Source organism: Syngnathus leptorhynchus, chromosome 9, assembly GCF_054491065.1.
Source record: "Syngnathus leptorhynchus isolate UIUO chromosome 9, UIUO_Slep, whole genome shotgun sequence".
Lineage (NCBI taxonomy): Eukaryota > Metazoa > Chordata > Actinopteri > Syngnathiformes > Syngnathidae > Syngnathus > Syngnathus leptorhynchus.
Genome location: NC_141203.1, coordinates 6115222 through 6142174, shown reverse-complemented (window position 1 = coordinate 6142174; position 26953 = coordinate 6115222). Strand labels below are relative to the sequence as shown.

Here is a 26953-nt window from a genome sequence, read left to right as displayed (position 1 = left end):
TCAAACTCAGAAGTGTGAGGTAGGTGTGGCAACCATCAGGACACCATCCTTTCATCATCATTTCAATATACGTATTGACGCTCAATTGATCCATCCATTCATATTGATTAATTTTCTCTAACGCTTATCATTATTCAGGTCGCAGAGGAGTGGGAGCCTTTTCCAACTGACTATGGGCGAACCTAACGTGCTTGTTTTTGAAATATTGGAGGAAGCCAGAGGAGCACAGTACATCAAATGGGAAGCATACAAAATCCATCGCTGACTGACAACTTCAGAATTGTGAAGCGGACATGTTAACCACGAATCCACTGTGAGTATTTAATTATAGATTTTTTGGGGGTCATTATTATAATTATTTTGAAAAGTTGCATTGTTGTGACAATCATTTAGAACCACCATTTCCATTTTAAAATTTTGTCCCTGGGTAGGTTAAGGATTCACATGTCTCATTCTATAGCGTAAGAGGATTTAAATTTAAAAAAGGAAAAACATGTGAGGAGCTCACCCAATAAGCTTCCTGCAGCTCGACAATGGTCGGGCAAGGCACCTCCCGTCTTGCTCTTGAAGGAGGTAAAGAGGTGCTGACACAGTTCTTGCGGGATGTCGTTCTCCAGGTACGTGGCCATAAAGAGCTGAAAGCCCTCATAGTCGATAGGCTGCATGAGGGGAACATATTTAGCCAATAAAAAGCATGGCAAACTTCATTTATTTATGTCATATCAACTCAAACATTTTGGTCTCAGCCTGAGTGGAGTAAAATGGGCAAATGAAAAAATTAAAACACAATGTGCAAATGTTGCCAAATAGATCTTACTGAAACTATTATATTTGAAAACACTATGTCAAATCTGCCTATTAATAAAAATGGACCCAAGCATTGGAGGATGGAGCTCTTAATTGTCAGGCAATCTCAGGTTAGACATGGCCACATCTTAAATAATCATTTTTGGGGAAGGCTCTTGTTTGTTCCGAGTACATAAAGAGAGGTCCAATATGACAAAGTTGGAGATAAAACCAGGATAGTTTTCTATTTTTCAACAAGAAAATAGTTGAGGTCAATTTATTCCTTCTATATAACTTCTGGATGATTTTGATTATACTTGATGCACTTTTTACTTTGCGTAGGTGGAGTCCGTTCCAATGCTTTTGTCCATTTAGTGCAGAGGTGTCAAACTCATTTTTATCACGGGCCGCATCGTCGTCATAGTTTTCTTCAGAGGGCCATTATGACCGTCAACGCCTTACATTATATACTACGTACAAGCTACAAAACAAACTGATGAATGCTAATAACAATTGCTAGCAATATCTATATTCTAAAAGTGAAGACAATTTAGAATTTTAGTATTGACACATAAAGTCAATGCACAATTTGTCTTTGCGGGCCACATAAAATGATGTGGTGGGCCATATCTGGCCTCGGGGGCCTTGAGTTTGACATCGATGATTTTGCATATACTTTGGAGTTACTTTGCAGACAAGCATGACCTCAACCTCTATTGTATGGTACACCGTTGAACTATAAAGAGCTAGCAGCACAACAAACAATGAAGAGTGGCTTGGAACCTTTGTCCTCATGCATGATAAATCCCTTCAACACATACAGCATGTATCAGATGGATAAATATCAGTATCAGTGTTGCCACGGTGACGCATAATCTTAACACCACTGTCAATGGTTGTATGTATTGGACCAGTTAAGCCCCCCCCCCCAACACCTACACGCCCCCGTTGCTACTCACTGCTGTCGGGTGACACATTGTGAATGTTCGGAGCAAATGTACATGCAGACATGCAGACCACTGACAGAGACACCACATGCACCCCCCAGAACCACCTGGGTCGAGCCTTACTTTGTCGAGAACATCACGCTGCTATTTTTTGCATGCAGTCGTAAATAGCAAGCAATGGGGGAGAGGAAGGAGGAAAGGACGAAATGAATCAAGATGATGTCATTAGTCTCCATGTCCAGAAATGTTTTCAACCACTTTGTCCTTACAGTATTTGATACAAAAATGTCTGGAAATGAAAGTCAATATCTGAACAGAGATGTTTACAACCATGAGTGTTTTTAATGACTGAGCTTCAGAAATGTCACTGCGCCAGTAGAGTGAAAGAAAGGGACATTGAAAGGTACCAATAAAGTTAAAAAAAAATAAACTACAAATAAACTTTCAGTCAGTTATAGAACAGGGACAACAGATCTAAAAATACTCGCCAAAAAGATGTCAAATAAGTGTGAGTGTGTGACTTTCGGCTTAATTACAGGTGATAGAACCAGCTTAATTCTTTACGTTCTCTTATTATATTATTACATTTCTGGACAATACCCCACTTCTCCATGGCAGGTTCCTGGTTTGCTGTTTCTTGTCCAGTTAATAACTATTTTGGTCTAATACTTGTTTACATTGGGTGCAATTTGACTGTCCGCCACCAGATAGTGGCAGAAGAACGAAACATACAAAGTATGTTCGCCGAGATTTGTTGACTATTGAATGTATTCTGGTAAAATCCTACTTTTTACGCCTACAGCAACGGTTATATGTTCATTTTATATTTCCGGGGCATTATTAGTGATGTATATATTGAGGTGATAAGTTTGTCAGTCAAGACATTAAACTCACAAGTACATTTAATTGGTTATTTTACTTTTATACTACACTGATTAATGAGCTCTGAAAGAAGGAACCCGCATGCGTACTGTATATTTTAATAAAATATTAGTCAGTGATAATATCCATCAAAACATCAAGGGAACCATCTCCCGCATACCAAAAAAGGTAAAGTGGATCAGGTTGTGCACCTTAGGATTTGGAATGGAAACAAGCGGTTACGCAGTGGCTTTGGACCCCCGTCATTCACAAAACATCCTCCCCTCAACTCGCCTCTGTTGGTTTAACCCCGCCAGTTCCCAAAGAGACCACCATTGCCACTCTTCTTTCCTTTTTTGGTAAAACCCACCAGCAGACTTTAATTTGCCGTGCATCGTGCGATAACCACACATCACGCAAGCATACACAGCTGCAACAGTGGAAACTGAAGACGCTCTGGTCCTTTTTTTTTGTTTTCCACAGATAAATAACGAGTATATAAAATCCTCTGGTTGTGGAAATTTATTTTTTTGGGGACTTTTGATGCTTTATTAAACATGAATTTCCCATAGAAATAGGCAATAGAAATATCAGAAAGAAAATAAAACAACTCTGTAGTAGTAGTATTCAAATGCCACACTTCCTGTCTGCAACACCTTGTTATGACTGAGGTATGACATGGCCGTGACAAGGATGACCATGACATATTTGCATAGTTCGTTTTGGGAGGGCAGAATATATCTCGGGGACATTCAAAATGAGCGCTACCTGTCTAAATGATATGTAAGCTTGCAGAGTGGATCATTTGACCACATGATAATAAACACAGCCATCCAAATGAAAGGCTTCAAGTGATTAACCAAACCTCTTTCCAAGTCAATAGGATTTACATCATGGCAAAAGACTCTTGCCGAATGACTCTTCATATGATACGACTTGATTTTTTCTAATATTCTGACAAGAGCTGTGCAATTGTTGCCACACTGCATTCACTTAAAAAAATATAACATATTTGACAAGTTCTAGCCTGTTGTCATTTTCGCTGAACATGACTTTCAAGAGTTTTTTAAGTTTTGTTTTGCTAAATAATGCCTCCTTACAAGCATGCATCTGCGGCATCCATGAGCAAGTTTTACTTCACAGTTTGGGCAGTTATATATTTTTTAAGATTTTCCCTGGATGACTAAATAGGGCACAGCATCTATTAGAGGGCAGGCCACAAGTTGATAAACTATATTGACGTACGTATATGACATTGAAAGTATAACGACGGGGATTGATTTCTTCTATTACTGTGATGAAGATGGAGTTTTTTTATCTTACCGCGTCTTATCTTAAATGCCACTGTGCCTTTACGACATTACGACACTTGCTTTGTTGCTATATTTGTAACTCAAGCAGAAGGCTGCATTATGGGTCACAAGTAATGGTGCGAGGAAATAACGTGGGTGCGTGAACACCGTCTGCTTTACCCACTCATCAGTCTCAAAGAGCGAGCCAAAAGGCAAAATTCGTTGCCCGCCCATTTTGGAATGAGACAGAAGACACCTCATTTGTCGCCATTTTGCTTGGAGGCAATCACTGCGGCTGCTACAATGCCCCCGATGACTCACGTTCTCGCGAATTGATGGACGACAGAGAGCAAGGCCAAAGTCAGCCATTGTGGCGCCAGGTGTGCCCACGTGGACATTAAGTCTGTCTGGCCCACACAGCAACAAAGAGCTTGTGTCATTCCTCAAACCGATGCAATTAAAGTATAGATAATCATGACACAAATGTGGATTCCTTTGGTGATTCATTTTAAAGCTAATCTATGGGAACACGTTTGTTTTAAAATTGAGGAAGCACAAGGCAACTCTCAACCTAAAGTTCCCTAACATAAAACAAAATCCGCTGATGTAACACTGATGTAAATAAATTATAAATTATACAATGACACAAAATGATGGTCACCTACCTGCTCAGGATTATATTTGGAGAGCACTCCTTCGCCGTGGAACTCCTCCAGAACATCTTTTAACTTTTTTGTGGAGTCTGTGGAGAACAGAGGAAAAAAATGACTTTTTAATTCAAAGTACTCCAAGAATGCTCCATCAGGGTACATCTTGGTATATTTAACCTTAAAGAATCATCAGTGGTAGTTGTAGAAGAGAGAACCATATATGGTAACTTAAAGGGGATATAAAAATAATTCCCAAGTTTATGGCAATCTTTCGTCAAAATACCAAAGGATCGAGTTTTCTTGCCCTGGTGTAATTTATGGAGCCGATCTGTCTCATCTCGCGTGCCAGCTCTCATCCCGCCGAATAGTCATCCGCTTCATTTGAATAACAATCTTGCCGGCGACATCCTGCCAGGGTTAGGTAGCAGGGTCCAAATGGCCGATGTAACAATCTTTTAGGAATGAAACTGGTTCTTTATTTCAAATTCACCTCAGTTCCGCTAACTGGCCCACAATGATGTCAGCATTTTTCCTTCCACTGATTGGTTGGTCAAAATAGATCAAGTAATATCCGTTGTGATCTGCACGCCTTAATACATTCAAGAAACATCAACTCAGATGAGTCTCATTGATTTTTATTTGTTTATTTTTTGGTCATGTTAAGTTATTCGGATTAAACCGGGTGATTCATTACGGCCCAGGTACCAATATACTAATGTAGACAGCAGGAATTTACTATCTTTGGGAAGAAGACTGCAGTATCTCACTAATCAGACATCTATGCTCGGTAACATTAGACAGTGACTCGCTCAGAGAATGATGTATCGACATTGATAACAGGTAATAAACTTTTGTGGTTTTTGCGCAAGGACAAGAAGAGGAGTCCGGGCACGTCCTCCTTTGACTAACAAATAGGCCACAAGGCCAGCAGGTGAAAGTCCAATGTCCAATTTCATGTGTGTTTATGTTGATGTCAATATGTTAATAAACAAGAGAGTAAAAACAAGAGCTGAATAGCAATAGGCTGATCACACATTTTGAGGTTTGTATACTGCACATACAATTTAAAAATTTAGAATCTATAATTGTAATATTCAAAGAACGAGCTTGAAGCAATATTAGCGGATTAGTCTACCCTAGAATCTTCAAGAAAATAATTTTCTTGATATGTAAATGACCTGGTTGGTACAACCACTTTTTTTTTTCCTTTGAAAACATCACCAGAACATTTTTTTCTTTACTTTTCATATATACTTACACTCACTGTACTGTTGGAGCTGGTTGAACTCAGCCGGGCTCAGACACACCCAGCTCCCGTCTCCCATAATGCCTTAATTTGTCGAGGTCAGGGGGGTTGGGCGTCTGGCAAAGCGAAGTTCCACCAGAAACAGGTAGGATAATTAATATCAGGTCAGATTGAGGATGAATACTGAGGCTAAGACGTTTGTCATTTCATCCAGGAGGAAAATCATAGTCTCTGAATCTTCTGAAAAGCAATAATCCAAAATAGGAAGTATAAAATATCCGCTAGGAGATGTTGATGAAGAGGAAGCGGAGTAGGATGTGTCAGGATGAGGTCAAGGTGTTTGGAACCTTTGTGGTTTTCATTTTTGCGATGTTGTCTTCATGACTCAGCAGAAAAGACCTCCATATTCACACCTGTACACAAACGCACCACATTTCTTAACACAGCAACTCTTCACAAATATATTTGATTAATAACAGCTTTATGATGCCGTGCAGTTGCGCACCAACCACCACAGAAAAAATATTGTCAAATGAACAGTGTCCAACAAAATTGCGCACCAATTGTGGCTAGTGAGTGTCGTTTTGATTTTCTACTCACACCGACAAACACATTAGTTCCCCGGCAGTGACAATAATTCCTCATGTCATATTTTATGAAAGTGGAGGCTTTTATTTTTATTAATGCATTGTATTATCAAGAGAGTGTTGCCTCACTCTCCAAACAGGATTTCTTTTTTGTTATCCAGAGCCACTTTCAACTGTTCAAATGGTTATATATACATATACATTACATCACAGGTGTCAAACTCAAGGCCCCGGGGGCCAGATACGGCCCACCACATCATTTCATGTGGCCCGCGAAGACAAATTGTGCATCAAATTCGTGTGTCATTACTAGGATTGCAAATTGTCTTCACTTTTAATATCTCTTTTTTTAATATTTGACCAGTTTTTACTGATTTGAAAACGATTTATTTGTTTTGTAGCTTTTACTTTATATAATATGAGGTGTTCATACATTTATTTGGGTTGACAGTCATAATGGCCCTCCGAAAGAAGCTATGACTACAATGCGGCCCGTGAAAAAAAATGTGTTTGACACCCCTGCATTACATCATATCAACAGAAACAAAAAAAATACAATAATTTCCATTAAGAGTTGAAACAAACATGCAATACACTACATGTTCCTCCAAGTGAAGCATGTGCGCTCATGGACATGCATGTGCTGTTGTGTAAAGAGACAAATGGAGGATCCCTGTGTGTTATTTTGTGTGTGTGCATGGGGGCCTCCCCCCTCCGGTGCAAAGAGGGATTCTGTTTTGCTGAGCGGGTTGCTAGGCAACCATGACGTCACTGCAGTGCAAAGAGAAACACCACGACGGAAACAGACGAATGCATGAAGGACACTTAACTTACTCTGCGATTGCTATCTGCTTGGGTTTCAATGCACTCTCCTCCTATAAGTGGCCTCGACATTAGGTACACCTGCATAATCTGATGACATCACCTAACCAACACAAGATCCACTGATGACAACAAGGCCTACATTTGTCTGACCTGGTCAGAGAGGTTTGATTAAACAATATATTGTGTGTGGTTGTAATCAACTGTGCCGCTGACTATTTTTCATTATCCAATGTGGTCGGTAAGTGTGACTTTAAGTTCAACGTTTCCAAGTCCAAATTTTGAGTTGCACACCTTCAGTGTAGTGCCACGTATGTGTATGCAGAGAAATGCATATCTTGGTGTTTTAATATAAAATGGTTTTCTCTTTTGTTGAATGTGATTCTGCTCTGTGTGTGTTGGTAAAGTAGCAGTATCTTAAAAGTGTATAATTACACACACCATCTATGCTAATTTCCATTTGCTCATCTATGACGTTTCACATTATATTTTAGCATAAAGCTAGCGGAGTGTGTGTTTTAATAAGGTTAAATTAGTTTAAAGCAAGATTCCAAATTGAGTTGACATCATGGGAGTGCAAGTTTATGGATTTTTTTTTATTATTGTCCTTGAATATTATTGGTGCTGAAAAACATCAACTCCACACTTTTGTCAGTAATATAGTAAAAATGAGTGGAGTGAATATTTACTTTACAAGTTGACTTTTATAGTTTGTTCCTCAATTTTAAGTTTAGGGACCACTGTGCTCCTCGTAAAACAGAGCCTCGCTTTAAAGTGCTTGGGAGAGGTAACTACTGAAAACAGTTTTATTGTATTTATATATGATCTCTCTTTATTATGGCTTTTTACACTATCGAGGGTGCCGGTGGGTCTGGAAAATATCCCCTGTGACGAATGGGGGTTTCACTATGAGCCAAAAATATGCCCCAAATTCCACAAGCCCATCTCATCCATCACAGAAGACGTCTTTGATTCAGACATCAAGGCGGCAAGCTTGATGTCCCCAGGAAGCAATGGGTCATGCTGAATCACATACAAAAACACTCCATGCTAGCTCAACCAACAAGCGGACGATGAAAGAAGACCCTGCTCGAGATTTTGCTCACAAAGTTCAAACACTGGAAGCGGCTGTAAACGACTGTGCTCTCTGTCGTTTTCCGAACAGATCCACCAGACTACACAAGACGCACTTGCCAACCATGACATACAAGTATAATTTCATCCTGCACACATATGACAAAGAATACACGTACTGAGGGGATCAGCAACCTTGAATAATCAGAGAGCCATTTGAACCGTTTCACACGGGGAAGTCATAAAACGTGTGACACGTGAGGATATATTGTTGATTTATTTTTAACCTGCATGCACTGTATAGGATTTTATATCTTCATTCAACAACATTGAATGCGAGAAAACTATGCCTAGCTCATGCTTGACTTCAAATAAAATAGTTGAGTTTTCCTCAAATTTATGAAATTAAAGCCAAATTTAAATAAAAATGCAATCTGCTTCTGTGTTCTATCATCATCAAATTGCATCTAATCGTGTAGCAGTCAACCGTAATAGTAAAAAATTGACTATTTCATGTGGCATTGTGAAATGTATTTTGCTGAAGAATAGAAAATGCAAATATTTATTTGATATGGAACGATGTACTGAAAGGCGCATTGCTGGGGACATCTGGAATTCAACAATGCTCTACTCGAGCGCATCATCAGCGTGATGTCAGACAAATGCTTCCAACAAGAGAGGCGTGGGAGAAATTCAATGCTATTTTGCTAAACTTAGTTGATCGTAACGGAGTAAACAGTGAAACTGGAAATTTTTAGAAATAGGATATTTCATGTCTGAGCTTTTTGAGATAACAGAGTAATCATTTGTTCAAGTAAGAAGAGATATTTATTTTTATTTCCCGCTTTTGTCAATAAATAAAAAAGTCGTACAAGTTATTCTCCATGGTCTTTTATGGTGGTTTCTATCAGCACAGTTGCCATGGCCCTCACATGTGATTTTGTTATGATTACTCGTGCCTATGCCTGCACTTCACGTCGTCTGCCCACACAGGCCGCCTTTGTCGCGTAAAATGTCAATTGACTCGCTGCAAGGCACACATAGCAGCTGCTAAACCAGGAGATGTTTGCAACAATAATGGCGAGCGGAGGGATGCACACTCAGGCAGGAAGTTGAACAATAATGTTGTTTTTTTGATGTGTGGGGAGGGGGTTGCACAGGATGCGCCTGACATCTCCATCCCAGTGAGTCCGGGGTCGAACCTCTTGACAGGAAGTGCAGCAGACCCGATAGAGGCGGCAGTCTCAACGCTGTCATTGTGGACACGCCCATGAGGGGAAGCTGTACGTCTTTTGTGAAAATGTGATTACTATGCGGAAGCCTTTTTTTTTTTTTTTTTCCTTCTTTTGCTCACTGTCAAATGTAAGTCAAATGCAAAGTGTGTTCATCTGCCTATGCCAGCAACGTTTAATGATAGGCAGAACAATTGGCTACTCTTCCGCTAGATGGCAAGAAACCTGTGTGGCTAAATTGTAAAAATGTTAAAAAAGTGGAATTGGAAATTTGGTTTCGATTTAAAAGATGTGAGTGTACACAAACTAATGACTTCGTCTCAACACAGCTTCAAAGGGTCAAAGGTCAATGAAAACTTTTTACACACACACAATGGAGTTTGGCTGTATCATTGAATCTGTCGATAAGTCCTCAAGCAATTGTGTCACTTCCCTGTACAGTTGATATTTCTTGCATACTAATTTAAATTTCATCTCGTAACACAGCAAAAAAAATCGAAATAATTTTAATAATAAATATATATAAATAATAAAAATATAATATAAAAATATAAATAATAAATACATAATATAATAATATCTAAATATAATGATATATAAATAATAAATAATTTTAGGAAGGCCAGGACAGAATCAAACCCTGCACCTCTGCCCTGTGAAGCGAGCGTGCTAACCAGTGTACCCCCCCACCGTGTCACCTCATTATAATAACAATAACAATATGCTTTTGTGGCTTTTGAAAGTGACAAAAGCAAAGCTTTTAATGGACGGTGACGAAGCAATGGTAGAAGCCCCACCACACCATTAAATTTATAACACGCCCAAGTGAATGCTTAAGAATCAATAAACATCTCATCCTGCTGCATGAGATGTCGTTAAGCATGCTGTCAGCTGCCTCATGCTGGAACGTCACTCAACGAGAAAAACTGAGGGGGAAAAAAAATCAATAACTCTAAGATATGAAATTTAAAGAGCAAGTATTTTAAACTAAATTGGCATTGGAGTGGTCTTAAAATGGATTGAAAATATTCAAAATGTAAACTGTTTGAGTGCTGTATGTACTGGATCTGCTGGACCTTACATCCTACTTAACTCCGTCTTCCACTGAGTGATCAATCAGGTATATGTACCAATAAAAATAAAAAAAACTATCATGGCATTGCTGTTTTAATTAGGCGAGAGGGAAGGTACAACCCGGACTAGTCAGTCACAAGCCCCACAAAGCCAAGCATAAAATGACATTCACACCTATGGACAAGACTTTTCGATGAACCTCCCATGTATGTTTTTGGAATGTCGTAGCAAGCCAGACTTCCCAAACAAAACAAATTCAAGCATGGGTACTTTATGATTCAACACAAAAGAGGCAGAGGTACCAAACATTACTCCACCATGCTGTCAATAAGAATACATTGCACACATGTTTATTATTAGTACATGTTATGAGCATTTATAGGAAAAATATCTTTGGGCCCCGGCACTGCAAAACAGATGATCCTATTTGATTTCAAGTGTGCATGTAAATGATTTAAAATGCAATGTATAACTCACGTGCCATAGGTTGGGCACACCTGTCTGAAAGAGCAGAACCGCAAAGTAGAAGCGAGATGTCGATGGGAACACAATATACAGTAGCAAGAATGGCAGCCAGAAGTCCTTCCTACCTGATGTCTTCCTTTGCCACTCACATGGGAAGAAGCCACGCTTACATGCCAGATCGGCACCACCACAAGCGTGTGTGGGACCAGTCGTATGCTTCCGAGCCTGCAGAGTTGTGTCCACGCGGCAGCAGGAGCAGCAACATCCCTCACCTCATCCTCTCTGAATGCAAGACGACTTCCCCCCCCACCCCACCTTCTCTCTGAAGCCCTGCCCCTCTCGCTCTCTTCTTTGCTCGCTGTCTGTGTTTCTCTCGCTTCCCTCTTTCTGTTTCCTCACATTCAGAGCCCCTTTGGCTTTTTTTTTTCTTTGCTTGTGAGCAACTTCTTTTTTTTTTTTTCCAAGTGTTTTCCCAGTAATTTTTTGGGGGGCAAAAAAAAATACAAATATATGAGGATGATCATTTGAAGCCACCCCTTTCTGTTCTAATACCCTCCGTCATGTGTTTGCAAAGTCACATGCTGTAATGTCAAATCTCATTTGATCAGATTGATTCGATGTGCTCCTGCACACTTTTATGACTTGTTTTTTATAGTAATCATTCAAAAGGGCACATTAATGAAATAAAAGGACAATAAACACTGTATAGAAAAAAATTCAATTCAAATGTAATAATAGTGATTACATTTTGCATGGCGAGGAAAAAAACCAACCATGACAATAAAAATTAATTTAATAATATGATAAAATATAATAAAAATTAATTTAATAATATCAAAGGTATTGCAATAAAATAAAATCCTGATAAAAATCACAATCAAAAATATATACATTATTAGAACAGGTGGAGTGCAATATAAATAAAGTAGCAATGACAAATTTAATTTAAAATTTACAAAACAAACAAAAAATACTTAAGTTAATGCTATGCTTTAAATTATTGTTACTACTCTTGTTACGCAAAATAACTATGTCAATTTCTTCTCCCCTGTTGTTGATACAGTAATTGAATAATAAAATACTAAAACTAATCCAGTAATCAAATAACAATAATAATCCTATTGATCTTTGACCTAGCTGACTCAACGTTGACTCGTGTTGAGCTGGTGGGTTATGGGCTCAAGAGTTATTTTCAGTAAGCAAACCCAAAATCACTTAAACCCAAATAGAAAAAAAAAAAAAAAAGCATCAACACCTATCTTGTTTTCCATCAATGTTCCCCTTACTCGAGCACACACACAAACACACTGCTCAGCGTGTCAGCCGCCAGTAAAGGTGTCACTGCAAGGTGTCGGCCCGATGTTACGCTGCTGGCTATTTTTGTCGTGACATCATTGATGAATGAAGCCAGACCCGCCCTGCTTGCCCATTTCTCACAGAGTCGTTTAACGCACAATCACAAAAAACACATGCAGACACTCTAATGCACGTGCTAATGCACCGGAGCTCATCTTTCTCAAACCTTTTTGTCTCATTTTGCAGAAGCGAGCCTCATTTCCCACTTATCGCTGTAGCAATGCCAAACGAACCGCATCCCTAGAGGACAGAGAAAAGCCTCCATTATAGCTTTTTGCATCTCTCCTCATTGCCAGCAGCATCCAGAGCCCTTTTTTTCACCCAATTAATGAATCAACTGTCTTACGGAGTCGCCTTGTTGGACAGAACAGAGGTGCTATGTAGGTCCGAAGATGGTGTGGAGAACAAAACCCCTCAAAAATGTTTTGTCTTGATTTTTAAGTGGAGACACCCTCATTTCAAATCCTAGTTTGAATCTCTACCCTCACATGGAATCCCAAATTAAAACTGTAATGCTTGTTTGGAACAAACCGCTCGCACTCGATCGTGGCTTGAAATCTAAATGTGACTGTTCATCTTTTACTATTACGACTATGCATTGTTATTGTAGGCAAATTTGAATTACAATTCATTGTCATGACTTTAGCGCCCACGCAGGAAGTGTGTGACGTGTGCACACTCACAACAATCATGATGACCAAACAGGAAGTGGAAGGCAGTAATAAAAACTCGTGTGGTTTCAGAGTTGAACAACTTTTGACTAAGAATAGCATGCATTTTAAAAATATGACAACAATTAAAGGCTTATTATTGCAGGTTGCACCCAAGTCTTACAAAATAGTTCAGTTCCTCAGTGCTTTGACACTTCCCACACACACGCCTCGCTTATCTTCTCATAAGTCACAGATGCTTTCACTGTGTGAAACTAACGTCTCTCCTTCAACATCAGTGTTAATCTCTATCAATGTTGCTGAGTAATGCTGAAAATTATTCCATTTTCTGATGACTAAGTTGTTTTTCAGAAAAGAGAGATGCACTTCGGTTCTTTAGGTCATCAGTAGGGATAGCTTTTACCACTTGTCGTATCAAAATCTTGCCCCGCATTGTTTTTATTAACCGAGACACAACTTTAATATCCTACACGAGTATTTTTTAAGGCACCTTAACAGGGAAGATATCTACATGCACATTATATGCTGAGGCCTGACATTTGCATCAGAGCAGTGTTTGGTCAATTGATCAATGTATTGAACGATATGGGTTCAGACATTTCAGAGGTCTTATTATGTTCATGTTATGTCATCATGAATTTCTGTCACAAATATGTTTCAGGACTCTTCACAAAGTATATTAAAATGTATTTCTGAAAGTGCGGCAATTTTTTTCTCAACGTGTACAAGAGCGTGTTTAAGTAAAAACAAAAAAAGTTTATTTCTACTTTTAAGTGAAGTGTTAAAGTTTATTATAATTATTAAAATCATTAAAAATCATTAATCACTTGGAGAGCTTAGTACTTTTAAGTGGCAGCTACTTGGTGCAAAACATTTGAGAACCACTGCACCAATCTGTATTCAAATGTTATGACTCGCGCACACCCGAACTTTGACTTGAGATTAGATTTCGTTATACATAAAATATTTTGCTTATAATATTATTACTATACGACAAATATTGTAATCCATTATGTTTCAAATTTAAAGCATGAACAAAAAATTGTGACAAGTGCTATTTTTAGAACATGTGTCTGCGTGCACTGCGTGGGTGACCTCTGCTCCAGGGCTATAGTCTACTTACAATCTCCCCCCCAAAAATTATACGCGTCACTAAAGCAAGTGTGTACGATGTGTTTCAGCTTATCAAAAGCAATTGCAATACAAAACTAATCTACAATTAACTTGTGACAAGCTCATGCAATGTGTTTATGGTGAAACAAAGACAATTCCAATCTGTTACATGCACATTTCAGGCACCTCTCAAGTGGTGCAATGACAATCATTTGTGCCGGGGCATGGGAGATTTCTTAAAATGACACAAATTATAAGCACCGACAAAGCACCATCTTTTGAGTTTAAGGTAAACATTTAATATTAGTTTAGTCGTATCATAACGCTGGCATTGAGCAGAATCATTTGGACTGACCAATATTTATATTAATATTACTAATAATATTAATATACTATGTATTTATATAACATTTATCAAACTGTGATATAGGATCCATGCCAGCAGTATGAAACTGCTCAATATATTCTGTTAGATTGAAATTATGTTTTGTGATTGCGATTAATATTAAGCCTAGGCCAGCAATTGTGCGAGAATGGCGGCAACTCCACAAACAGGAAGCTTACCTCTGCGCCTCACGATTAAAAGCATCCATACTCATGGTAGCATGTGGAAAGAGTTTGTATGACTTATTACTGGTGCAAGTATCTGAATTATTCAAAGGAGACCTTGTCAATAATTTAATCTGCAATAATAAAATTCAGTAAATGCATACATTGAGATTTGAAAAATTTAAAGGTTAGGGCCAAAGCTGGATAAAGTGGCACTGCGAACTTGGAAATTAGAGTGACCTGTGTGGAACGTGACAGGGTCATAGCAATCTTTGCAGAAATGGAGGGGGACAAATTGTTCAGTCAGTCAGAAGCCATCTTTTATGACCAAATGATCATCCGTTTGCACTCAACTGCTCCTTTCTCTAGTGGCCAAAGAAGTAAAAAAGAAACTGTCAAACTATGGATGAAATAAAACAATATGACACTGAAGTGTATATAATAGGTCAAGCAAGAAATGCTCCATGGGGCCACTGAACAAAAAGGAAAACAGCCCTTGCCAGTAAACTAATTGGATACAAATGGGAAAGCAAGTGGAAAGATTTGAAAGACCAACTCGTATAATGTCAGCCTCTCAAATGTGAATATTAATTAGTAATTTACTAGTTGTACTAAAACGTACTGAAAATGTTGGCAAAGCACTGTGTACAACCAGTATAGATCAACAAATTCATAAATTGATCCATATATAAGGCGCACCGGACTATAAGGCGCACTGTCGGCTTATTTTAGGTTTTTAGGTGCGCCTTATAGTCCGGGAAATACGGTACTCTTTTTTTTTTTTCCCATTGTCCTTTTTGTAAATTGTCTACAGTTTGAACCCTTTCCTTCAATTTACATTGCTTGTTTGGAAAAAAACTGTTAAAAGTATTTTTGCCTTAGCAGGCTGGTCAACATTTTTTTTTTACCATACGTACGTCTCATCAAGTGAATAGCGACTATTTATGTTCAGTGCATGAAAATGTTTCATGACATTAAAAAAATGAATTTAATTGTTTTAACAGTTGTTAATGTGTGAGAAAGAGAGCTAGATTTGCTAAAGTTATTCACCCTCCCCTTAATTCCAACCACTGGGACGTGATTATGATACAGAAGAGAAATGTTTAACTTATGTATGTGTTTCCATGGCATCCAGAAAGATTCATAAATGCAACTTGAAAAGCTTTCAAGTGATGTTGTGGCTTTGTTGTCTTAGTTACTATATATGCTGCAAAGAAATATACAATTACAAATCCAACAAAATTCTTCACATACAATAACTTATAGGTGAATTTTGTCTAGGACACTTCTGGTGTGGTGTATCTTTTTATTTGTGCAAAAATAAACACATTAGTCAAATATTTATATGTAAAAATAAATCCCAACACATACAGATGCAAACCTACCAGAAAGAAAATTGACAATCATTTGCCTCGTATTATTAGATAAACTTAAAATGAAATAATCACAAAATAAGAAATATTGTAAGCTACTCTTAAATTGGATGAAAATGAATTGTTAGTTGTCGACAATCCAACTCTTGACATTTCACGTCAACAACCGCCATCTTGGCAAAGGTGTGTGTTCTACAAGAGAGAATGCCAGATCACTGCAGCCCCCCCCCCCCTTCCCCCCAAAAATTAAATGTCACCAAGACCTTTGTATCGCTAGAACTTGACATTCAAATGCACCATTTGCCAGCTCCCAATGAGACCTCCTCTGTTTGTTGTGTTTTGCATTTGCATTCAGTCATTCACCTCCTTTCTGTCCCTGTCCTGTAGTAGACATGTGTAATCTCAACAGTGGTAGTTGTTACATTTTGAGCTCCACTAGATGTTAGCATATCATGATTTCGGGTAATGAAATGAATAACAATTAAATGATCAAAAGTCAAAAAGTCATGAATAGCTTCGACCCTATTAGATTGTCAAATGGTTGGCAGCAAATGAATGACCAAATACAATCCAGTCTGCGTCTCAGTGGACCTCACAAAGGAATGAGTATAGGAATAAAATCAATATAAACAAATTCTATTATGTTTAATACGTTATTTCCAGCTTATATCATTATCTAGAAACACTGAAAAATGATTAGGATGGTTGTGAGAGGCGAAAGAGCGTGCTAATGGTTAATTAGCAAATTAGTGAGTCCAGAGCAATTAGATTAGTGCATCCTCCTGCACCTTTACGTTGAAAGAGATCATTTTCTTTCATTTCCGTCTTTGCTGGTGGATTCACTTCAATGAACATCCTTGTGTACTCTCCTGGGTCTCCATTTTAATGTGATTACCGCACACTCACATGGACAATTACACAAGGGATGGCTCATCATTTCCAAAGTGGAGCACTGCATATAGATTATATATTCTCACTCGACTATTTGAATCCAGCCGGAGCACAATCTAGACCAAAAAAAAAAAAATCACACATAATAGAATAGACTGTCAATAGTTAGTCATAACTGCCAGTCCTCCACTTTGAGTAATGAACACGTCTAAAAATTATCAATGGAGTAAAAATTGAAATTCACAGCATACTCAGTCAAACACGGCATAATATATGCATTATATTAATGCAATAAGTCCTCTTGTCATTATTCATGAAATTCCCAATTTACTCAAAAAGAAAGTCCTATTTGACCTTCTTAAGATTATTACTCGTGATTTTGGTTACTTTCAAGCTATTAAATTAAACTATGATGAGCTATTTTTGTTGTTATCATTATTTGTTGTACAGGTATTGAAAATGAACCCCAGAAACAAAGGTGGGTTAACAATTTTTTGTATTTTAGTGCAATTGAGTGCAATCCGTGCAATTCACCAGTTATTCATGCAAACCATCACCAGTGGAAACAGACCCTACTTCTACTTGTATTTTCAAAAATTTCAAATGGTGTGTGTTGATCAGAAAATGAGCACTTGCAGAGAGGTGCAACTTCATGCGATGGAACTAATTGGGTTCACGTCATTGCTTTTCCTCGTCGGGCACGGTCGGAATCTGGCAAATTCTGTGCTTCTTCTTCCAGTGTCGCTGTGTCTCAGCAGTTTTTAATTAAAATGCTCCATTCGTGCTACCTTTCACACACCATTCCTGCACCCCTTCCCTGCTGCCTCAAATCAAAACACCAGTCACTGCATGCTGTCGCTTCACAAAAATTTCATTACACCTCAAAAACCTTGACAAAATGTCAATATGAGTAATGTGAATTTTTATTTTGTTTTGCTGTTGGAAACTGTCGTTTTAAAAGAAAAAAGAGGATGTGCTAATAATCATTTCAAAACCCAAATATTGGCAATAATATGGTTTTCTATCGATCTTGTTTTTGTATTAGTCAAATGCAGTAATAATTTGATAAAAATACTACTTGACATATCAAGCGTCTCTCTCTCTGTCTCAATCGATAGCCACCTTGGAGTTTTTGTTTCCAAGAACAAAAGTGGCCAATGACAGCAGTATGAAGATTTTAAAGAGCATCAGTGTCAGCAAAAATAAATAAATTAAGCAAAATAAAAACACACCGCTTCATGCCAGATATGTCGCTCCCTCCATCTGCTTCCTGAGAGTTCTATCAATAGAGCCTGTTTTGGGAATCTCGTCTCATCCGTTGGCCGCGCCCCCATTTTTAAAAGACAACACTTTTCTTAAAATAGACTCTGAAAGCACCCTTGGAATGAATGAATCATTTTCTTCTCTTTCTGTGGGGAATATAATTTGAAACAAGATTCTCCTTGCAAAGGACTCAAGATGATCCAGGCAGGTTCCAATCGAGACTGTCGTGGAAGTGTTTTCTGATTTTGCCTCTGGTAAAGGCTTTAGCTCTCTGCAATGCTGATGTGCAAAAACAGCAAATATTTCTACAAATACCACAGAAGCTATTTTAAAAATAGGAAAACCAGCGAATAAATCAATTCTAAAATGGCAAATTTGTGAATACATGGTTAACTGAAGCAGAAAATACCAATACTTTTTATAATAGCAATAGTTTTTGTATGATGATATCAATGTGTGGAATATCCTCCAAATGTAATGGCAACCTTGATATCGAAAGATTCAGACTAATGGCTAAAAATATGCAGACAAGAATTTGCAAGGTCACAAACAAACAAATAAAGCCTCGCCTCCTAGTTAGCATGCGACCTTGGTACGCCACTTGCAACCTTCACTCCCTGTCATGCTTTATTCATATATTGTGTGTTGCAGCTTTCATGAAGCGCCTTTTCATGTGACCTACACTGAGGTCACACCTCATGCAATTGCAACATTGTCAAGGTCTCTGAATTCCAGGAAAGCAGGGGGGGTGGGGTGAAAGTCACGGCGTTCTCGCTTCCCTATCTTGTGAGCGTGCTGCAAACACAAGGTCTCTTCATTAGAATGCAGTGGAGAGCTCCAGCAGAGGAGAGGAATGATGAAATCGGAGCTAAAAATAGCCTCCTCCCAGGATCCCCCTCATACTCGACTGTAAACACTCGCATGTGTGTGTGTCGGAGAGGTTTGAGTCCCTCTGTTCTTTGGTCATAAAGGAGTGTTTGCTTTAGCTAGCGTGGGTGCAATGAAAGCCATCTGTGGTGCTGCTCGTGCAAGTTAAAAGACTCAGAAGAAAGTCAAGACACCAACCAGTCTAGTCATTTGACCAAAAACAGTATTTTTGGGATCAAAAATGGGATTCTACTAAAAAAATATTGGACGTTATTTATATAATAGCATCAAATTGGCACTGATTGTGCAACTAGCTGTGGCTAAGGATGTAGTAGACGTTTTGGGCCATCAGGCGTTTCCCTTCCATGCAAATGAGCAGTGTGAGGGGACGTCAGCACAGCAAATCACATGGAGTTCACGCCAGCGTTAGCAAATCCACGTGAGTTGAACACGAGGAATACTAGTGGAAAAAAACGACTTTTTGCTTTTCTGGTCACATCCAGGATGGAGGATGGATTACAGATAAGTGGAGCACACGTTGGTTTCCATGGCAATACTGTTTCCAGTGCCTCGAAGCTTGATGCCACGAAGGCCTCACTTGAAAACTACAAGCCCATTTGAAAAATAGCTGAAATACAATCATCATGTTGTCGATATTATAATCTGAGATAACATGTCATTTTTTGCATTTAATTTCAATATATTCTTAAGTAGGACTCTATGAGACGTCTAAGTCGACATTCGAATGCAAAGGTCGGCTGGTCCAACCTGATCATTGTAACGTAACAGTGCTACCATCTAGCGGATACCAGTAGAACTACAGGGTATGGACATTTAAAAACATCCTGATACCAGTCCCAAGCTCTCCGCTTTATGATGACGTTCTGATTTTTGAACAGGCCTTTATTGTAGAGATAGTAGAGATACATTTAGGGTATCCCTCTATTTTAGGGTGTCCTCTATTTTTTTTTTTGTATCATTTGCTCCACTTTTGCTTATTCAACAAATTTTCTGGCATCCCTGATCTTTCGTGTGTGTATCCCTCTACCTGTGGATAGATGGATGAATAGGTGGATAGATAGAAAGATAGATGGATAGATAAATGGACGGATGGAACAAATTATTTCATTTTTCAGTCATGCTCTATGATTCTTGGATATTGTTGGTATTTTGTACAATTTGCTCCCTAGGGGCATGAGCTATAGGGATGTGACAAACCTGGGCGTCATGCCTTCTTTGTGTTGTAGTTGTTTTCAGCGTCATTCCAGTGATCTGAGCTTCAGCACTAACAGTAGCTGGCATACACCACACCCTGGACTAGCCAATCCCGCCGAGTCATCAGATCTTAACACCAGCTGGCGTGTCCACGCTCTGACTGACAAATGCCGCTGAGTAATCACATCTTTGTTGCTCAATGTGACGTGGCCTCATCGGCAACCATGTTATCACAGGACAAAAATATTCTAATGGTCTGAGGAAAAAGTTGTTTGCATTCCAATGCGTTATTAATTGTCCAGTTAGTGTTAATGGTTCTGGTGACCAGTCCAGGGTGTATCCCGCCTCTCAACTAAAGGGGTAGATCCAGCATACCTGCCAACCTAGCTGTGTCAGAGGATGGATGGATGGATGGATGGATGGATGGATGGATGGATGGATGGATGGATGGATGGATGGATGGATGGATGGATGGATGGATGGATGGATGGATGGATGGATGGATGGATGGATGGATGGATGGATGGATGGATGGATGGATGGAGACTTCTCTGACATGATTTCTCTTTTCTGCTTTTTTATTCCTATTGAATTATTATAAAAATGCAACTTTTTCAACAGCTTCATTCTAACCTTAATTCTTTTACCTTCCCCCCACTAAATTATGAGTTTACCGAAGTTAGATTTTTTTCCTGTGTTCTGTGTTTTTCCTTTTCTCATATTCTCTTTTTTTTGCTTTTTACCATATTAGGACTTCATCTATGTATCATGAAGTCTTCCTGGAATATTATAATTTGCACCTAAGATAATACTGACTTTTTCCCTTACTTACAGTATTAGAATTACAAATATATATATATATATATACACATGTTTTAAAAAAACACCCTCTAAACCCTGCTTCGTTGCATCCTATTTTTATTTATTTTTCAAAGTAAAGTTGCGTCTAAATGTCACGGACACGCCGGAGGGATCCCACCGTGGGCTCCATGGCGGCCCACTCACCAAAGCGGCGGTACTGGCCTCTCTCCAGCAGGTACTGCCGTCCGCGATAGTCCGGAAGCTCGTAGAAGATCCAGGCGCCGTCCTGTACTTGAGCAGAGTGAATGGCCCCAGGGGACCAAACATCTGATAGCTGATTGACATCTTGCGTGCACTCCAGCATTTGACCACCGAAGTCAGGTTTCTCGTAAACGCGGATTCGGAATGTGCCAGAAAACTGGAAAACAATAAACAAATGTGTAAGACTATGTTCATCAAATTATATTGAAACGCACAAACATAAACAGAATATAATTTCTTATGACAATTATCATAAAATTACACTTTTTCTCAAAATAATACACCTTAATTCTTGTAAAATTCTGACATTTCCTCTTAATATCAGTTTATTTTACAAAAAGTAAATAAAATCTAATATTGTTTTCCTCTCAATAAACTGGAACTGGTTAATTAGTAATTCAATAAAATTAAGTTAATTAGCTTCTGGTTATAATTCTGGTTAAATTATGGTTTAGTTATACAATTAAAAAAATTATCATGAAATTGAGGATTTCCACCTATGATTTTAGGATTTATATTGAAAATGTACTGTATTATTAAAAAATTAAAATAACTTTCTCATTTATTCTCATATTTTTTTAAGATTAATATTGTAATTTAATGCTCATAAAATTGCAATGCATTATTGAAAAGTTAAAACTTTGTCTTGTTTTTTTTCTTGTAACATTACAATCTAAATTAGTTTCTCCTAATAATATAGAAGTTCTTTACCAGTAATAATGCCATCCAATTATCTTATTGATCATTATTTTCATAAAACTAACTTTTTTCTGATTATGTTTATCATCATAAAAATATAGGGAATATTAAAAGTTTAGTTTCTTTCAGAAAATTTCGACTTTTTTGCATTGGGATTCACCAAGATTCTGACAATGTCTGTCAGACAAACAGCAGGAATGAAGCTGCCATTGAGAATGGTTACTATGGAACGTACATTGGGGATAGCGTGGCAGGAGCGGACGCTGTCAGTGGTGCCCTTCCAGTGATGGTAGTCTGGGTACTCGCCACTAGTGACGACGTACTGGCCGCCCAAGTAGTTGGGCCTCTCGAACAGAACCCAGGCCCCGCTCTTGACACGCACAGAGCCGCAGCGACTCAAGTGACTACTCAGCTCGGGACAGTCACTGCTGCACTCGTAATAGTCACCCTGGAAGTTCTGGTCCTGGTAAAAGATGATCTGGGCACCAAAATGTGAGGATGTTGTTGCTATATAGCACAGTATACAACAAAGGAAATAAAATACAGATACGAACGAGATACGTTTCAAACCCACTTGTTATAGTTTGACCCCTCTTGGATGGCCTTAACACATTTCAGTTCATTAAGACAGTAAATGTATGTACAGAGAAAGGGGAAAAGCACAATTTAAAAAAAAAAAAAAAAAGAAATGTACTAAAAGGTCTATATTCTGAGGTCTGAGTATTAAGGAGGTAATAGAAATCAATTCATTAAATGAATTATAATAATTTTCCTTTTTTTTTTTTATAATGCACTTGTTCTTACTGGGGTGGGTGTCACAGGCAGATGCATGGGCATTGGTGCACGGCGGTCTCCAATTGTCCACGTCACACGCACGGTTGACTACAACATCCACAAGGGGGGATATCTTGCAGTTTACCCACCAATGTCATGCATTAACTACAGTGCGTCTATTTTTATTTACGTAATTTCAACCATGCCATATTTGGGCACACTGTACTCTTAATGCAAATGAGGGATGCCACCGCAATTGGGTGAGAAAAAGTTTGATCCATCCCACAATGGCACACAAATGCCCCAAGTGCATACAAGTGTGAAGGCAAACTATGCTCATCAATGGTGTGACGTCCACACGACTTTTGCCCACAAGAGTATAAAGAGGCCTTAAGTTCAATGAAAGTGCAGTTTTTTTTGTTGTTTTTTTACATTCTAGTTTGTAACATAACTGTGCGCCTTTATAAGTAGAATACTGTACAGTGCTTCTTTTCTGATTAGAAAAAAAAGTTGCTAAACAAAAATGTTGGCATTTTTTTCGGGGGCTTGTACGAATGAACGCCATTTTCATTTATTTCATCGAGCAAAGTTGATTTGAAAGAGACTAATTAAACCAGAATGTGCCTTTGTATCTGGATTAAATAAGGAAAGTAGGTCATTCAAAGTCAATAAAAACAATCTAAAAAAACCTCAACTCATTATGGTGGCAAGTTCTGACAAAATCGTCCTACCTTTCCCACTTGCTCCATGTTTGGGCTTCTCACAACTTTTAGCAACAGTTTTGTTTATCAGAACATTCTCCACAGGCCCGTTGTGGATTTATACACTCGCCGAGCAGCGCGCAGCATTGTCATTACAATGGCTACAGCATTTACTGCTGATCTCCACACTAGACAATCCAACAGTGGGGTCATGGAAAACGGGCCTAGGCAAGCTCAAAGAAAAGTATAAAAATAGAATAATGCTCCTAGAAACAATACAGAGTTAAGTTCCCTTGTACTTCTGCTTCCAACATAATAAGAGGGGGAACTGCACACTTTAGTGCATTAGCCAGCCGACAGTACACAGGGCAGGAAGAAGATAGACACTGGAAAGTTTAACACCAAACTAATTGCAATGGTAAGAACCACAACATATTGATTAAGCAATATTTTAAGAACTCAATATTTGCAGTCCAATAACCTCTGAATGGCAATTGCACACACATATAACACATAAATTGGTATGATTTTGTTATTGCTTATTGAATGTTGAATAACCCTAAAAATAAAATACAATAGAGTAATTGCAAATTGTAAGCTTTTGTTTACCATGCACTTATTTGACGTAAAAAAAATGTTCCCCCAATAAAAAGATTAAATAAAATCTTAAAATGACAAAAAAATTAAGTTAAAAATCACAAAACAAGATAGTAACACAATAGGTCATATTTTTGAATGCACAGAAAAAATAAAGTTTTAAGAAATGCAAGTGTTTCTACACTGCATGTTGGAAACAGGCCAGCGCATAGCATCGGGAAATCTTGCTCTCTCGTTCACCTGCAGTTGGACCGAGTTATATCGCTGTTTCCAGTGGCTGTGTGAAGGATGAATGGCGATGAGGTCATTAATCTAACAATATCATATAACGATTTAACTGGGGGTTTGTACCCCTCCCCACTGTTTTGAATAATTGAAGAAAGTCCAGAGGCACCAAAAAAATTATAATTAGCACTAGTGAATTATGACACAAAAATACAGTATGCTTTCACCTTGCATAAGAATAGGAGCCAACAAAGTGATCGTGCCCTCAGAGCAAACACAAAAAGGCCCAGCTGACACATCCTCACCCCATAGGAGAGGTGGCCACAATTGGCACTGGACCAGATGCATACAGTCAGGAATAATAACTATTTGCAGAGCAATTGAACAAACATTACAGGCCCGTATGCTGCGCTGCTGAGTAAGATATTCCGCACAAAGGCTCCATAGATCATTTAGCTATCATGAGCAGCTATAAAAGGTTTCGGCGGCTGGGGACAGACAGCAGTGCAATCAGGGACAGGATCGGACGTCAGCATGGGCAGAGTATGCCAAATGATTTTTGGTTTTGTTTTAAAGCATGGCTGTTGAGATTCTGAATGTTTTGATTTTTGCAGATCATCTTCTATGAGGACAGAAACTTCCAGGGTCGCTCCTATGAGACCAGCAGCGACTGCGCCGAGTTGACCTCTTTCCTGAGCCGCTGCAGCTCATGCAGGGTGGAGAGCGGTTGCTTCATGGTCTACGAGCGCTCAAATTTTATTGGCCACCAGATGCTGGTCCGTAGAGGAGAGTACCCCGACAACCAGCGCCTGATGGGAATCAGCATGAGTGATTGCATCCGTTCCTGCCGTATGATCCCCATGGTAAAACAAAAACAAAAAAAATAATCAAGTTGGTGTCTGTCATTGGTGCTTCCAAATGGGAAGCAAAATATCTCGTCACCAACGCTGTCTCCCTCATTTTACAGCACCGAGGTCCTTTCAGGATGAAGATATTTGAGAGAGAGAACTTTGGAGGTCAAGTGAACGAGCTGCTCGACGACTGCGAGAACATCCAGGACACCCTGCGCATGTCTGAATGCCTGTCCGCCCAAGTGATGGAGGGCCACTGGCTGCTGTACGAGCAGCCTCACTTCAGGGGCAGAATGCTCTATCTGAGGCCCGGAGAATACAGGAGCATGAGAGAAATGGGGACGGGTTCAGTTGAAATGAGGATTGCATCCATCAGACGCATCATGGAAACTTGTTAAGAGGCTTCTACTTTGAAAATGTCATAATTCATATCAATAAATGCTTCCTAACTTATAATATGACTGAATGTTTTTTTACTGATTAATGCCATCTTATTGATCCTCTCTGTGTGTGTGTGTGTGTGTGTGTGTGTGTGTGTGTGTGTGTGTGTGTGTGTGTGTGTGTGTGTGTGTGTGTGTGTGTGTGTGTGTGTGTGTGTGTGTGTGTGTGTGTGTGTGTGTGTGTGTGTGTGTGTGTGTGCGTGTGTGTGTGCGTGTGCGACAATTGAGCTTTTGTGGTTTAATGAAAATAGTGTGTAGTCTATTAGGAAAATAATGTATTTGGAAAAAAAATGGCAATATTAGTTGTGAGTACGTCCGTCTGTTGCTACGCCACTGTCAGTTTACAAATCCTCCATCGTAAATGCATTCAGGTAATACTAATCAGAAAGAAATAACTTGTGGTCAAAAGAAATGCCTTATTGTCATGAAGATGATTCATAAACTTACAAAGAAGCCAAACTGAAGAATGGACACAAAGCATTTAAGAAACATAACTCAATTTCCCACAGGCCTGCATTGACCAAATGAGAAAACCCCAAAGGTTTTAATGCAATACAATACTCACATAAATTGGTAAGGCCTTGTCTTCCAGATTGAGAATTCCAAAGACAGAGACATGAACTTTTCACACAAACACTTCGATGCAATCAAAGTCCTTCATTTTGTATTTAGATGTTGCACTTTGGAGAAAAGGGATTGTGTTTGTCAAGCAGCCCACAAAATATGCTCATTAGACTGAACTGGGTTAGGTGTGTGTGTGTGTGTCACCAGTCCTAAAAAAAAGTCACCAAAACATATTCATGAACCCGATTGGCCGTGTAACCCATGTGACAAGGTGACGTCACATGAAATACAACTATTGGCCAATCTGTTTGAAACATTTGGAACCAGAAAAGTGGAAATCAAGTTACAAGGCTTTTTTTTTTTTCAGCAAATAGCTGCATGTAAAAGTTTCCTCGACCTTAGGGAAGTTCTATCGTGCAAGCAAAGAACAAAATAATGCTGAACAAGTCAACTTCAACCATTACCCAAGGACGTTTCTTAAATGCAACTCTTTTTAACACTGTCTCTGAACTTTGAACAGTTTTGCAGTGTAGTCATAAAGGCACCAAACTTCACGCCATGGTTTTATTTGTGTTGCTCTAAAACTGCACATTTTCAGCTACTATTAAGCAGTTTTCAACCTGTTAGTGATTTTTAGAAAAATAGTTATTAACTGATGATTAGGTTATACTTGGGATGATTGACACAGAACTAGTGGAAACCAGGT

General features: G+C 38.7%; 2 protein-coding genes and 1 pseudogene across 6 annotated transcripts in view; 1 reads left to right on the top strand and 2 right to left on the bottom strand.

Moving 5' to 3' along the window:
* Positions 1–12596, bottom strand: part of dgkg (diacylglycerol kinase, gamma) — a 44406-nt gene extending 31810 nt beyond the window's left edge. For 3 of the 4 annotated variants that reach the window (XR_015067285.1, XM_085920851.1, XM_085920853.1), the window contains exons 1-4: positions 11162–11306; positions 5795–6195; positions 4552–4628; positions 509–659 (exon numbers count right to left, since the gene is read on the bottom strand). Coding sequence is in view for 3 of the 4 variants with exons in the window: in XM_085920851.1 (XP_085776977.1) it covers positions 509–659; positions 4552–4628; positions 5795–5861 (295 nt within the window). In the remaining variant the exon portion in view is untranslated. Of the gene's footprint in view, positions 1–508; positions 660–4551; positions 4629–5794; positions 6196–11161; positions 11307–12558 lie in introns of those variants that run through there. The other variant, XM_085920852.1, reaches the window with a different exon arrangement.
* An 8643-nt stretch (positions 12597–21239) lies between these two features.
* LOC147050833 (gamma-crystallin M2 pseudogene) lies at positions 21240–22708 on the bottom strand (annotated as a pseudogene). The gene is made up of 3 exons (XR_015067283.1): positions 22705–22708; positions 22331–22602; positions 21240–21553 (listed from the first exon to the last, which is right to left on the bottom strand). The product of XR_015067283.1 is annotated as a gamma-crystallin M2 pseudogene (transcript).
* A 2188-nt stretch (positions 22709–24896) lies between these two features.
* Positions 24897–25641, top strand: LOC147050832 (gamma-crystallin M3-like). The gene is made up of 3 exons (XM_085919934.1): positions 24897–24935; positions 25007–25255; positions 25360–25641. Exons 1-3 carry the CDS (start codon positions 24927–24929, stop codon positions 25639–25641), a joined length of 540 nt encoding a protein of 179 aa, XP_085776060.1. The 5' UTR covers positions 24897–24926.
* The last annotated feature ends 1312 nt before the right edge of the window (positions 25642–26953 follow it).